This window comes from Tursiops truncatus, unplaced genomic scaffold (genome assembly GCF_011762595.2).
Source record: "Tursiops truncatus isolate mTurTru1 unplaced genomic scaffold, mTurTru1.mat.Y mat_scaffold_83_arrow_ctg1, whole genome shotgun sequence".
Lineage (NCBI taxonomy): Eukaryota > Metazoa > Chordata > Mammalia > Artiodactyla > Delphinidae > Tursiops > Tursiops truncatus.
The window spans coordinates 82209-97961 of record NW_022983430.1 but is presented as its reverse complement, the minus strand read 5'-3'; the positions used below and the strand labels follow the sequence as shown (position 1 = coordinate 97961).

Below are 15753 nucleotides of genomic sequence, written 5' to 3'. Positions count from 1 at the left end.
GGAAATTGGACGTTCATACAATGCCAGAGTAGTACTACATGAATTACTTGGTGACCACAAGGGAAAAACGTAACTGTATAATGAAGGGATGAGAATCACAAGCCCTTTCTGTAGGTGAATCTTAGCATATCCTTAGTGAGTCAGTAATATTGTGTCTTGATTTGTTGCAACTTGATGTATTCTAGCCAAAAGATTTGGCTTGAATCCATCAAACTTGTAGATACAACTCTCAGTTTGGGAGAAATTCCAGGGATAGGCCCTGCTCAGTGGCGGAACAAGATAAATAACAGGATGAAAACATAACCACATAAATCCAGAAGATGGGGCATTCTGCAGAAAAATAGCACACTGTCTTTAATAAGACAGGGTCATTTTAAAAAGAACACTACACTAAATTATAAGACTTATTGAGGTAACCAAATATAACATGTAGTCTTAGATTGGATACTGGGTTTGGTCAGTTAGGGAAATCTAATATGGTCTAGAAGTACTAGTAGGAACACTTACTGAGGCAGAAAAAGTGAGAATTGATAGAAAAATGCAGATTATCGAATTATACGTATGGTATGGTCTCATTTTTGGTACATACAGAAGTATGGAAAGTGTGCTTAGAAAAAGATCTAGGAGCGGGAGTTCCCTGGTGGTCCAGTGATTAGGACTCAGCACTTTCACTGCTCTGGGCCTGGGTTCAGTCCCTGATCAGGGAACTAAGATCCTGCAAGCTGCACAGCGCAGCCAAAAAAAAGAAAAATACCTAGAAGCATATACGTTTTAGATATCTGGAAAAATGTGATTTTTAAAAATTTTGTTATGTTTATATATGCTAATTTTATATACTACTTCTGTAACAAAATATTTCAGATATAAATTACATGACAGCTTATATCTAATTCAGTTCTAATATTTCATAATTTTATGAGCAGTGCCTATAAACATGCAACACTTAAATTTTAAGTTTCTATGAAACTACAGTGCTTTAATCCCTGCTTTAACTCTGTTTCTTAGATAAAGAGCCTGGATTTTTTATTTGTATTAAAGGCAATTGAGGAATTCTATAAAAATGAAGATGCAGAAAATCTTGAAATCCTCTGTCCAGTTCAAGATCAAGCCTGTGTAGCTAAATTTGAAGATGGAGTTTGGTACCGAGCAAAAGTTATTGGTAGGAAATTGCACACTATTTCCTCAGGGAAGTGTTATGCTTAAAAATTGATACCATTTGAGTCAGTACAAATTAAATCATGGAAGTGATATTATTTGATCTTACAGTTTTGCTCTTTAGAAAGCTAGCAATAGTGTTGATAGATGAACCTCTGGCTCCTTAGATTTCATTCGATTTGACTAGGACTTCACCATTTTTTTTTTTTTTTCTAACATTGCCTTATTGAGAAAGTTAAATAGTGGTAAATGACACATACTTCACTCTTCTCCAAAAAGACAAATACTTTTTGTTATTTATCTGTGTTGTTTCTTCTAAATAATATAATACTTTGTAGGTACTTCAGTCTTAGGTATTAATTATGTTATATGAATTTTAGATCTCTTGTAGCTCTTTTGTCCCCTCTCTCCCCCCACATAGTTATTGATATATCAAAATTTTTAGTTATATTCTTATTCTATGCAGGTATTTTCAGTGCTACTCCATAAAGTATAGTTTAATTCTGAGTTAATAATTGCATCCGTTTTTCACTCCATTTTCTTTCAGTGGGTTGGCCAAAAGGTTCATTTCTCCCGTAAGATGGCTCTCATAGCACTTAGTTGTCTTTAACTTCATTCGAAACAATTGTATTGTTTGTTGTATTGTGACAGCTGTCGTATCAGCGTGCATTTAAAAAGAAACATCAAAATTGGTGAAATTTGTGTAGCCATTTTAATTTTGAGGATGGAAGAGAAAAACAACATTTTTAGCATATTATGCTTTATTATTTCAAGAAAGGTAAAAACGCGACTGAAACGCAAAAAAAGATTTGTGCAGTGTATGGAGAAGGTGCAGTGACTGATAGAACGTGTCAAAAGTGGTTTGCGAAGTTTCATGCTGGAGATTTCTTTCTGGACGATGCTCCACTGTCAGGTAGACCAGTTGAAGTTGATATCGATCAAATAGAGACATTAATTGAGAACAGTCAATGTCATACCATGCTGGAGATGCTTTTGAGTAGCTGACATACTCAAAACATCCAAATCAAGGGTTGAAAATCATTTGCACCAGCTTGGTTACGTTCATCGCTTTGATGTTTGGGTTCCACGTTAGTTAAGCGAAAAAAACCTTCTTGACTGTATTTCCTCATGCGATTCTCCACTGAAACGTAACAAAAACATTCCATTTTTAAAACAAATTGTGACGGAGGATGAAAAGTGGTTACTGTACAATAATGTGGAACGGAAGAGATCGTGGGGCAAGCAAAATGAACCACCACCAACCACACCAAAGGCCAGTCTTCATCCAAAGAAGGTGATGTCGCGTATATAGTGGGATTGGAAGGGAATCCTCTTATCATGAGCTCCTTCCGGAAAACCAAACGATTAATTCCAACAAGTACTGCTCCCAATTAGACCAACTGAAAGCAGCACTCGACGAAAAGCGTCCAGAATTAGTCAACGGAAAACACATACTCTGGGCTTCCCTGGTGGCGCGGTGGTTGAGAGTCCGCCTGCCAATGCAGGGGACACGGGTTCGTGCTCCGGTCCGGGAAGATCCCACATGCCACGGAGCGGCTGGGCCCTTGAGCCATGGCCGCTGAGCCTGCGTGTCCGGAGCCTGTGCTCCGCAACAGGAGAGGCCACAACAGTGAGAGGCCCGCGTACTGCCAAGAAAAAAAAAAAAAGAAAGAAAGAAAACACATACTCTTCCATCAGGGTAACACAAGACTGCATGTTTCTTTGATGACCAGGCAAAAACTGTTACAGCTTGGCTGGGAAGTTCTGATTCATCCGCTGTATTCACCAGACATTACACCTTGAGATTTCCATTTATTTCGGTCTTCACAAAATTCTCTTAATGGAAAAAATTTCCATCTCCTGGAAGACTGTAAAAGGCACCTGGAACAGTTCTTTGTTCAAAAAGATAAGTTTTGGGAAGATCAAATTATGAAGTTGCCTGAAAAATGGCAGAAGGTAGTGGAACAAAAAGGGTGAATATGTTGTTCAATGAAGTGCTTGGTGAAAATGAAAAATGTTTCTTTTATTTTTACTTTAAAAACCGAAAGAACTTTTTGGCCAGTAACCTATGGCTACATTTTCCTAATAGTTTAAAACAATTTTCCACATGATTAGACTTTTCAGATAATGCTGGTTTGATTTTTTTTTTTTTCCGTAACAGTGAAAACATCCTGTTATTTGCTCCAATTAGACTGCTTGTCCCCTAGGCTTGTTATTTTGGGAGTTTATTTCACTTGTTTTCCTAAATTGGATTGCTTGTTTTCTGGATCTCATTTACCTTTTCGGTTTACTCGCATATTTTGGTGGAGCATTTTCCTCAGAGAGAATAAATGGAAGGGAAATTTTGAGACCTTCCATGTCTCCCGATTCTACTCACACATGATTGATAATTTGGGGAAAACTGTTCTTTTAAGTCCCATATCCATTTGTTTGTTTTTGTTTAAAACCGCATCTGCATTCAGAGACTTGAGGAATGGTAAGAATCTAATGGTGTCGTTGCACTTGAGATTATCTTTCTTGCATGAGGATTCCAGTGGAAACAGGGCAAGGTCCCCTCACCTCTTTACCTTACTCTTAGGGTACACACGACTTCTCAGGTACCTGAGCTGCTTGAGTGCCATCTCGAGCAGTGCCAGTATTGTTACATCTGCTTTCACTTCTACCAAGGGGCAGAGAATGCCCAAACTTTTTCCATTTTGAAATTACATGTACTGTATTAGTTTTTAAATTTGAAAGTAATGGCAACAAGTTTTGTAGCATTGTACATACGTGTGCTTAGGGGACTAAAGTCAGTCATATTTCATATTCTGAGTATTTACAAAAAGGTCAGTTTATGGTAGATCTTTATTCAAACTTTGATGTGTTCAAACCTTCCAGAGGTTTCTTTGGTATCCTTTAAAATATGAAAACTAGTTTCACATAGAGGTCTGTTTCTGCTCATTTTTCACAATATCCCCAGATAATTTTTTTAAATTTCACAATTAGATATTATACAAATGAACCTGTGTCTTGATCATTAAGTGTTTTGCCTTGTTTGATTACCTATGTTGACTAACAAACATTAAGTGCTTCTTTTATGCTTGGTTCTTTGCAGAGTATTTTAAATAGGTGAGTCCTCAAAAAGAGTCTTAATAAGATTTGATTCTATTGGTACACCCACTTTACAGGTGAAATAATGAGGCCTACAGAGAAAAAGTAACTTGCTCAGGGTAGTATCTTAGAGATATTAATTAGCGTTCTCAGAGTCACATGTCATTTAAGTGTCTAACTCCAAACCTAATTCTTAACTTTTAGGACATAACACCTAGCATTTGATGGCTGTTTTGTTATCCTGATTTTGTTTGTCCTTTAGATATCTTTTTTATTTTTTTTATTTTTGCGGTACGCGGGCCTCTCACTGTTGTGGCCTCTCCCATTGCGGAGCACAGGCTCCGGACGCGCAGGCTCAGCGGCCATGGCTCACGGGCCCAGCCGCTCCGCGGCCTGTGGGATCTTCCCGGACCGGAGCACGAACCCTTGTCCCCTGCATTGGCAGGCGGACTCTCAACTACTGCGCCACCAGGGTAGCCCTAGATATCTTTAAATTGTTAGTTTCTCATTCACCGAGTCTGAACAGCTGTGCATTATGGTTGATTTTGTGAAGTTCACATATTAGAAATGTTTTCTACATTAAAATAATATTAAGTTTGTATGTTGAACATAAAAGTGTTCGAATCTAGTTGATTGTAGATCAGTCTTAATCTTGCTAGATAATTCTTTTTTTTCCCAAGTTTGTGATTTCCAATTTCATAATTTTTGAAGGATTGCCTGGACATCGTGAAGTTGAAGTTAAATATGTGGATTTTGGCAATACAGCAAAAATAACACTTAAAGAAATGCGTAAAATAAAGGATGAGTTTCTGAATCCTGCAGAGAAGGTAATCTACTCATTATAAATCATAGGGTTAGAATATTAGCACAAATATGCAAGTATTTTTAGAAGTTATTTTCACTGTAGAAATGTTCTTTTAACTTCACTTTTTCTGTAAATAATTTCTGATTCATGGGCTATAGAAAAGAGTCTCTATAGTTACTGTTTAAAAAATAATATGTATCTTAACAAATAAACATTAATTCTAAATGTGTATATATTTGTGTCTTTATAAGTACTTACTGGTGTGCAGCTTTTAGTGTTATTTTGAAATATCTGTATAAGGTAGTAAGAACATGATATATTATGTGAAAAAAACTGATTACAGAAATGATTTTACTGTGATCCCATTTATGTTTAAGTATATATAATGTGTGCCAGAGAAAGAGAGAAGTCTGGAAGAATAAGTATCAATAAAAAAACTTATCATTATCTTGGAATCCTAGTCCCCAGAGATAAGTTTAAGGAGGTTTATTTCCTAATTCATATACTCCTAGTATTTGAATTGTTATTAAGCAGTATTTTTCATTTAAAAATGGGTAAAATGATACAGGAAAAATTTGAAAATACGGATGAGTAAAATGAGGGGGGAATCACTCAGAATTATTCAATATTTTTGATATATATACTTGTAAGATACATCTTCTGTGTTTTTAAGAATTATGGGATTAGGGCTTCCCTGGTGGCGCAGTGGTTGAGAGTCCGCCTGCCGATGCAGGGGACACGGGTTCGTGCCCCGGTCCGGGAAGATCCCACATGCCGCGGAGCGGCTGGGCCCATGAGCCATGGCCGCTGAGCCTGCGCGTCCAGAGCCTGTGCTCTGCAACGGGAGAGGCCACAGCAGTGAGAGGCCCGCGTATGGCAAAAAAAAAAAAAAAATTATGGGATTAGACTATATATAGTCCTATAACTTGATTTTTCATTTAACAGTGTATCATAATTCTTTCAGTGGATGCTTATTTTTCCACTGTCTGAGTATACAATAATTCATTCAACAAAATACTCTGTTTTTTTGTTGTTTGTTTCATTTTTGGTTTGGATTTTTTTTAATAGGTTATTACAGATTTTATTTTTTAATTGATGTACATTATGTATGTTGCAAGTGTACAATATAGTGATTCATGATTTTTTAAAGTTATACTCCATTTATAGTTATTGTAAAATATTGACTATATTCCCTGTGCTGTATAATATATCCTTGTAGCTTATTTTATACATAATAGTTTGTACCTCTTAATCCCATACTCTGTTGATTAACTGTTTGCATTTATAAAAGTACTGTTAGAGACGTCTTTGGACATTTATTTGTTTTCTAAATATGTATTAAATTCAAATGCAAAGTTTAGTTTTGTACACATTTAACACTTTATTTTAATTCTAAAATAACTGTAAGTTAAGTTTACTTTCTTAATGGTGCAATTTTGTTTGACACAGGCAATTAAATGTAAGCTGGCCTATATTGAACCATGTAAAGGGACACTGCAGTGGTCAAAAAAAGCTACAGAAAAATTTCAAGAAAAGACTCAAGATAAGTTTATGACATGTTCAGTCATTAGTAAGCTATTTCCATTTTTATTTGTTGCTGTATGATCATAATTTTAAATAAGACTAACATTATGATATAACATTTGTCAGATCATATAATAAATTCAATGTGTCATCAGTATGAGTAGTGAGAGAGAACATTTATTGAGAACTGGGGACAATGGAATAATATCTTCTGCAGGCTCTAGAGCCTAAAATCAGTACATGAGGCAAAAATTTCCATTAAAGATCAAGTCACCCTCAGCATGGCCCTTTGAAAGCCGTAAAGCAAGGAGTTAGCTTCTCTTGTTTCTCTTTGCTTTTGTCCTGGGTCTCTGTCCCTCATCTTGGAGTGATGGATGCTAAGGTATAATTTGCAAGAAAGTGAGGGGAGATGGGACATAACTGGTAAATAGGTTTTTTTGTTTTGTTTCATTCTACTTGAGGAAGTTTAAGTATAGGCTCTCGGCATATTTTGAAAAAAAGTTGCTTCTTTTTTGGAACAGTTTGGGTCTGAGATACACAGGCTGAGCGCTAGCCCACAGTTTGGTAACCCAGCAAGTTTAATGGCAAAATCTGATCTGAATTTACATGAAGATACAATGCTATATGTTGTATTGATCTTCTTTACAGTGAGATATATTCCACTTCAGGATAGTCATGTTCGCTTCTGAGCTGCTGCCTCAGAATTGCTGTGGGTATTACAAAATAAGCAATATATGTTCTATATAGCTTTTCTCAATTTGAAGAATTCTGAAACATGTCTGGCCCCAAGGGATTTGGATGGGGGATTTGAAAGCTGTTATTATCTGGGATTTTGATCTTTTCCAAAGCTGTGACCAACGTGGCTGTGTTGGTCTTAACAAGTACTAGTGCAGGATACACATGAGCATGTTTACTTAGGGTTGACTTAAGGGACTTCAAAAGGTACTTTTTACTGTATCCATTTTTTTTATTTTCATCATACTCCCATCTAGTAAACCCAAAATACCATGAGATTATTAGCCTGTTTTACAAGGGAATTGAAGCTTAAAGATCAATTGCTCAAGGCCACATAACCTAGAAATGATTGCATATTTGTGTTAATTTATTCACTTTAACATAAGACATTGTTCTGACGTAGTAGCTCTGTTGAAGAGGAATATGATGGTAGAAATTGTACCCTTAGTCTATAGAATTTTTATGTCTGGATTCTCTGATATAAACAGTAAGTTAAGGGCCTCTTAGTCTTGAGTAATCTCCACTGATTTTGAGCTGACTTTAATGTGCTTTAATTCTGCTTCTCAGCTTTCCTTTTGGTATTTTATTCTGTTGGTTTTTAGCTCTCCCTTTAACGTCTCCTCCCGAGGTTAACCCATGAAGACAAGACCTCCTGGGTTTCTCTCTTGACTCCCCCTTTTTCATTCTCAATTACTTGTTATACCAATAATATCTAAACACAAGTTGTAGTGTATCTTAACCTAGATAATTTGATTTAAGGAATGCCAGAAGGCCCCACCAGACCTAAAACATCTTTCCCCATTAACCTGCACAGTGATGAGATTAGTATACATTGTTACCTTACAAAGCAAGAGACATTTAAATTTTAATTAGGAGCAGAGCAGGGAAGATGGTGAAGGTACAGCACCATGGGAAGCTGGCCCTGTGGAATAAAGAACTTGTGCATGGGCAGTATGAAATCAAAGCACTAAAGGGAACACAAAAGATGGAAAGTGAGGAGATTAGAGTTTACTGAGGCTCAGAGTTGCTTAGCTTTTTGTTTCTAGATAATTTATCTAGCTTTTTGTTTCTAGATAATTTATCTGTTAAAAAAGTAGTGAAGAATGATTTTTAAGCTCTTGAAAAATAGCTTTCTAACATGTATTCTTACAACTAGGTAATATAGGATGTTACTGCTGGTAATGAGTTATCTTTTTATTTGGAATCATCATTCTCTTAGCACCTGCCAGCTACTATTGTATAGAAGTATAGGCATAAACCGATCTCAGTGCATAGAACTGTGTGTTTCCTAAAGAAATTCCTCTGTCGTTTATTCAAATGCATATTGAGCAGGTTCTCTATGCTATGTACTATAAATAAGTAAATAGGCACACGAGGTGTAACTTTACCCTCAGCTAACTCCCAGTTTAGATTAAGAAATAGACCTAATGGTTTGTCCTAAAAACAGAAGGACGGGGAAAAATTCCACTTAATGCTCTGGGTTGAGTTTTTGTTGTTTTAAACTTTGTGCTGCTTTTTTTTGTTGTTGTTGTTTGGTGCCATTCTTAAAAAAGCTGTAAAACTTTGCAAATAAGCACTGGCCTGAATTAACTTTCATTCATTTCTTTTGTCCTCTGGAATTTGGCAGAATCCAATAAAACAGTTTAAAAACACAACAGAATGCTGCTTCAATAAGTATATGTCACTATGTTTTTTTCTGGATCTAAAAGCTTTAAGCTGCTTTCGGTTCATTATGGAACAGTACACAATAACCTAAAATGAAAATTTTATTAACATTGGCAGTTCTTTTATGTGTGAAAAATGCTACTTTTACCCCTAGAGAGAGACTGACGTTATGCAAAATGAAGGAAATTAAGTTCTCAGGTTTTTAAAAATTGCTCTTTAGTATATTTTGGGACATATTTGTTTCTTTCCCCAAACTAGTCTTAATGGTTTTACAGAAATTCTGGAAGACAATGTGCTCTTAGTTGAGCTTTTCGATTTTCATGGTGCTCCTGGAATGACTCCTACCAGTATTAATGACCAGCTAGTTAAAGAGGGCCTAGCATCTTATGAAGTAGGGTAAGTGGACCTGTAAACTTTTATTTTTACTTCATATGTAACACTTCACAAGAAGGGAAACTGGCATATCATTCCCCATTGATTATCTGCTTAGGCTATAGACTTTGGAGCTTTTCCCTGTTAATGGGTCAGTAAAAAGAGAAGGAAAAATAATTGGAGTCTTTAGTCTAGTGGGAATAGAGTGGCTTTTTCCTTCATCTGTAAGGGATTCTACAACAACAAGAATGGCTCCTGGAGATGGAGGGTGCTTCTAAGAAAAGGAGACTGGCGTCTTATTCTAGGTGGGGTGTCTGCTTAGGTGCCTCCTGAACCTTTGTGAAGAGGATCAGGAAGAGAAACGGCAGGGTCGAGCGTGAGCATCGTGGCAGAGAAGCCCATGTTCTCACCTGGAGACATGTGGATCTTTCCTGCGCTCAGGTAGATACTTTCAGAGAGACCCAGGCTTGAGCTATTGTGCTGAGACCCAGGCCAGGCCAGTGGTTGAGGTGACCCCGGAATCAGAAGAGCAGAGCGGTGCTAGGGAGGGTGGGAGGGTGTGAAGTCAAGACACAGCAGTTCTTCCACAATAGTGACTTGTGCATTGGGGTTGGCCCCTGAGGGGTCTTCTGAAGAACTCCCTCGCACAGCCATTAAGAAAGCCAATATTTGATAACACCCACACGTGATGCCTGCCAGGGGAAGCCAGAGGAGCAGTGAGGAGACACCCAGCAGAGGCCTGCAGTGACGTGCTCAGCGTGTGGTCTGGCTCTCCCCCCACCTCGCCCCTAACAAGGGAGGAACGGAACTAGTAGCAGAAGAGAGGGCCTGCCCTTTTTCACTATAGGTCCTAAGCGAGGGAGGGAAGGAAAGGAGAGGAAACATTCAAATGTATTGGACTGAGTTTTCTTTTTTTTTTTAAGTAGGGTTATTGAGATATATAACATATACAATAAGAAATTCACCCTTTTTAGGTACAGTTATGAGTTTTGATAAATACATATAGTCATGCAACCATCATCACAGTCAAGATGCAGACTGTTTCCATCACCCCTCAGAGTTCCCTCTGGTGCCTTCATGTAGTCAGTCTCCTTCCGCCACACCCGGTCCTTGGCAGCTCCTGATCGAATTTCTGTCTCCATAATTCTGACTATTCCACAACTTCATATAGATGGAGTCATATAACATTTTGCCTTTTTGTGTCTGGCTTTTAAAACATTGTTGCTTATTGTTATTGAAATATGAAAGTTGTTTATACATTCTAGATACAAGCCTTTCATTAGGCATGTGCTTTGCAAATATTTTCTTCCAATCTGACTTCCTAAAGTGTCTTGCAAAGAGCAGAAGGGGGACTCCCTTGGTGGCGCAGTGAGTGGTTAAGAATCCGCCTGCCAGTGCAGGGGACACGGGTTCGATCCCTAGTCTGGGAAGATCCCCCATGCCGCGGAGCAACAAATGCAGTGCGCCACAACTACTGAGCCTGCGCTCTTAGAACCCTTGCGCCACAACTACTGAGCCTGCGTGCCTAGAGCCTGTGCTCTGCAACAAGAGAAGCCACCGCAGTGAGAAGCCTGCGCACCACCACGAAGAATAGCCCCCGCTCGCCGCAACTAGAGAAAGCCCACACGCAGCAATGGAGACCCAACGCAGCCAAAAATAAATAAATAAATTTATTTATTTAAAAAAAGAAAAGCAGAAGGTTCTGGTTTTGAAGTTCAGTTTGACAATGTTTTTTCTTTTATAATTCAGGTGCTTGTGTTTAGGTAAGAAATCTTTGCCTAACCCCAGGTCGTAAAGGTTTTCTCCTGTGTATTCTATAGTTTTATGTTTCATATTCAGGTCTGTCACCCTTTTTATTTTGTTAGATAGGCTTTGTTTTCTGTAGCAGTGTTGGGTTCAGAACGTGGAGCGGAAGGCACAGAGTTCCCGTACACTTCCTACCCCACGCAGGCACAGCCTCCCCACCATCATCACCCCCTAACGTGTTGTGTTCGCTGGTATCAGTGAGACTGTATGGACGTGTCATAATCATCAAAGTCCATGGTTTATATTAGTGTGTATTCTGTGGGGTTTAACATATATAATGACTTGAATCCACCATTATAGTATCATACAGAGTATTTTCACTGTCCTAAAACTCTGTGAGAGCCTGTTCATCCTTCCCTCCCCTCTAGTTTCTGGCAAGCACTGATCTTTTTACTGTCTCCGTAGTTTTGTCTTTTCCACATTGGAATCATACAGTCTGTAGCCTTCTCAGATCGGCATCTTTCACTTAGTAATATGCACTTAAGGTTCCTCTGTGTCTTTTTCTGGCTTGACAGCTCATTGCTTTTTAGCACTGAATAATATTCCATTGTCTAGTTGCACCACAGTTTATTTATCCATTCACCTACTGAAGGACATCTTGGTTGCTTCTAAGTTTTGGCAATTATGAATAAAGCTGCTGTAGAGATTGCGTGCAGGTTTTTGTGTGGACATAAGTTTTCAACTCCTTTGGGTAAATACCAAGTAGCACAATTGCTGGATCCTATGATAAGAGTATGTTTAGTTTTATAAGAAACCGCCAAACTGTCTTCCACAGTAACTTCAGTGTGCGTTCCCACCAGCAGTGAGTGAGGGTTCCTGCTGCTCCACATCCTCGCCAGCATTCGGTGCTGTCGGTGTTCTCGATTCTGGTGGCTCTAGTAGATGTGTAGTGGTTTGGTTTAATTTGCATTTGCATAATTCTTACCTCACACTGTACACAAAGGCTAGCTCAAATGGATTATACTCTTAAAATTAAGAGCTAAAGTAAATTTCCAGAAGAAAAAAGGAAATCTTCAGTACAGTGGATTGAGCAAAGATATCTAAGATAAGACACCAAAGGCATAGTCCATAAAAGAAAAGAAATGATAAGTTTGTCCTCACCGTATTTAAAACATGTACATTTCAAAAGACACTATTAAGTAAGTGAAAGACAAACAACAGACCGGGAGAAAATACTTGCAGAACGTATCCTATAAAGGACTTGTTTTTGGAATTCCTAGAACTCTTAAAACTCAATAAGAAGACAGTCCAACCAAAGAAAATGGATAAAATATATGAACAGACATTTACCAGAGAAGATATACAATTGGCTAATCGGTACATGAAAGATGCTCAATGTCATTAATCATCAGGGAAATGCAGATTAAAGCCATAATGAGGTACCATTTCTCCCCCACTAGAACAGCTGTTATACATAAGACAGACAATTACAGATGCTGGTGAGGACGTGGAGTAACCCTCATTACTGGGGGACGCAGAACAGCGTGTAGCTCTTTGGAAAATGGCTTATGGATGTCTCAAAATTTAAACATAAAAGTACCATAAAACCTAGCAGTTCCTCTCCTAGGTATCTACCCAGGAGAAATGAAAACATATGTCCATACACAAACTTGCAAGCAGTTGTTCATAGCAGCACTATTCATATTCTAGCCAAAAATTGGAAACAATGTAAATATCCAGTGACTGGTGAATAGACAGAACACAGTATATTCCTACAGTGGCATATTGTTCAGCCATAAAAAGAAGCAAACTGACACATCTACTTCATGGATAAACCTCAGAAATTTTTAAAAAATATTTCTTTATTTATTTGGCTGTGCCGGGTCTTAGTTGCAGCACGTGGGATCTTCTTTGCGGCATGTGGCATCTAGTTCCCTGACTAGGGATCAAACCCAGCCCCCCGGAACTGGGAGCACAGAATCTTAACCATTGGACCACCAGGGAAGTCCCTAAACCTCAGAAATTTTAATCTAGGTAAAAGAAGCCAGAAACAGGAGATTACTAATTGTATGATATGTCCAGAAAAGGCAAACCAGTAGATGCGGAAAGTAGATTAGGGGTTGCCTGGGGCTAGAAGTGGGCACAAGGATTAAGGGTAAATGGACGTGGGGGATCTTACGGGGGTGTATGTGTGAAAATGTTCTAAAACTGATCGATGCTGGTGGTTATACCATTTGGTAAAGTTGCTGTCATACACTTGAAATGGGTGAACTTTTTGACATCTAAGATACACTTCAGTAAACTTTTTTTTTTTTTTTAAATAGCCCATTAGCTAATAGTCCTTATTGTTCAGTTACATAAGCGAGAAATATTTACAGGCTGACTTGTTATGCTATACTCAGTGGTGAGTAAGGTTGGTTTGTAGTAGGAAAGGAGATGGTCAGTCTGACCTTTCAGTGCGATAAGAGCTGTGCAAAGGGTAATTACGGTGCTGTGGGGGAATCCTGGAGGGCTCACCAGTGGAGCTCTCACTTAAGCTGAATTCTTTAATACAACCAGGAGTGAAGGCCTGCATTCAGGGAGAATATGTGTGTTTATGTATTGTTAGTATAGTCACACAGCTAACGGACAGGAAAAAAAGGTCCTAGTGGCTGGTATGGCAGGAGAAACGCAGAGACTAGATAATTGAGGAACCTCAGTCACTGAGAAGTAAATTACAGTACTTTTCAAACACTTGAATGTGTTTGCAGTTTATCCCTTGAAGAAAGGGGAGCTATTGAAGGATTTTAAACAGAGGACTGAGAGATTTGCATTTTAGAAAGCTGTGTCTGATGGCAAGTTTTCAAAGAACACCTGGAGATGGAAAATGGCTAGATCGTGAAACATAAAGGGGTGAGCATCACAAGACCCTGCTGCTCATTGTAGGTGAGAAAGAGGAGGGAGTTGAGGTTGACTCAGGATCACTGACCTGACCACCAGTGACTGGTGACACTGTTCCCTGAGAACAGAGCACAGGTTTGTGGGGAGAGTGAAGGCAGCACCCGCTCTGGGTGTATTGGCGTGAGGTCCTGTGGCTAAGAAAGCAGAGGGAGAATCTCCAGGCAGCAAAAGCATTGTGCAGCGGTCGGGAGCTGTGGGCCATGCCCTCAGCCGTGGGACCGCAGGAGTCGCGTGGTGAGAGTGAGGAGCGGGTGCTGCAGCGGCTAAGGAAGGGGGGTGAGGGAGAGGCAGCCATGTCTGCTCACCCTTGGTGCTCAGGCTTGTGCCCGGCAAGGGCAACTCCAGGTCTCCTGGGTCAGCCTGAAGTTTGTACCATTTGGGAGACCCCATTTTGAGAAAAAGAATGCAAAATTATAACTATAGAATTTAAAAAACAAAAGTAATATTTATATAGGCTGGCAAAAGAAATCAACAAATTACAGATTTTCAAAAGTTAACAAATACCACAAATGTTAGAAAATTCAGACTCATCTGTAAAATACTTTCTTTTTAGCTGTATACTGATTACCACATGAAATATCAGATTTTGTGATATCCCTATGGAGAGAATAGAAAAGTAATCCAGTCTTTAGTGTGGCTGATCGAAATTGTTTATTGGTAATTTTTTTAAAGTTTTTTAGAGCCATAGCTCAATTATTGGTAATGTCATGTAAATTTCTAAAATTAATTTTAGGAGAATCTATTATTTCTTCATGTATTATACATATATTATGTATATACATAATATTCAAGACACTTCAAGTTTTATTATAATGAATCTTTAATACAGTTTGATTTGACATTTATTAATGTATTGATTTATGATTTAATTTGTTTATTAACAGGGTAACCCTATTTCTCGTCCAAACTGGGACATGTTAAAGAATGAAAGAGAAGCACTGTTATGCCAGAAAAACAGGTGTACAGTGGCTCAATTACTTATTACACATAGTGGTGCATTAGCTTTGTATTGAACCTTATGTCTTCATATGTGACACTAAGGTTGTGGGAGCATTTCTGGAACCCACTGCTGCACCAAGATGGCTAGCAATAGCGTAACTCCACAGGATGTGTCGTGAGCCACAAAACTGTATCCCACTAAATACAAACTAAATGTGTCTCCAACTCAGCTTCCCCTTAGCCACCCAGAATGCTTTGGCCAACATCCAAGATGAGAAAAAAAAGGACAGGAAAAGTGAGAGTGGAAAGAGCCCGTGATCTTAACTAATTGCACTTACAGTATTTACTTTTGAAAATTTTATAAAAGCACATTGCTTTGCCCCTCCCAAGGTACCAGTTTTCATAAACCACCTCTGCTGCTCTGGCAGCCCAGCCAGTCTCCTTGCCCTTCCACACCCGGATTGCCGATTCCTGAGGACTGCAACCAGTCCCACTGTTTTCATAGTATCTATTCCCTGTCGTCAAAGTAGAACATGAGCTTCCCTTGATCAGTGCGTGCCCTGAGCACCTGAGGCGTAAGAAGAAAAGAAATGTGAAGTTCCACAGTCTAGTCTGTCGGGCTCAACTATATCATATACGCACACCATCCTTTATAAAATAAAACATAATGTTTCCCAAATATTCTGGTGCCTGTCTACCTTAAGGTTCATGTCATGTCCTACTGCTTTTACTATGTCAAAGCTACATGTTTTCTTTTGGTTTCTGGAATGCCTCACTAACTT

At 38.6% G+C, this 15753-nt stretch overlaps 1 protein-coding gene across 1 annotated transcript in view; it reads left to right on the top strand.

The window, feature by feature from the left end:
- LOC117310973 (RING finger protein 17-like) overlaps positions 1-15753 on the top strand; it is an 85774-nt gene that overhangs the window by 50206 nt on the left and 19815 nt on the right. The window contains 4 exon segments of the mRNA XM_033850480.2: positions 1006-1159; positions 4957-5072; positions 6500-6620; positions 9250-9370. Of these exon segments, the coding sequence (XP_033706371.1) occupies positions 1006-1159; positions 4957-5072; positions 6500-6620; positions 9250-9370 (512 nt within the window).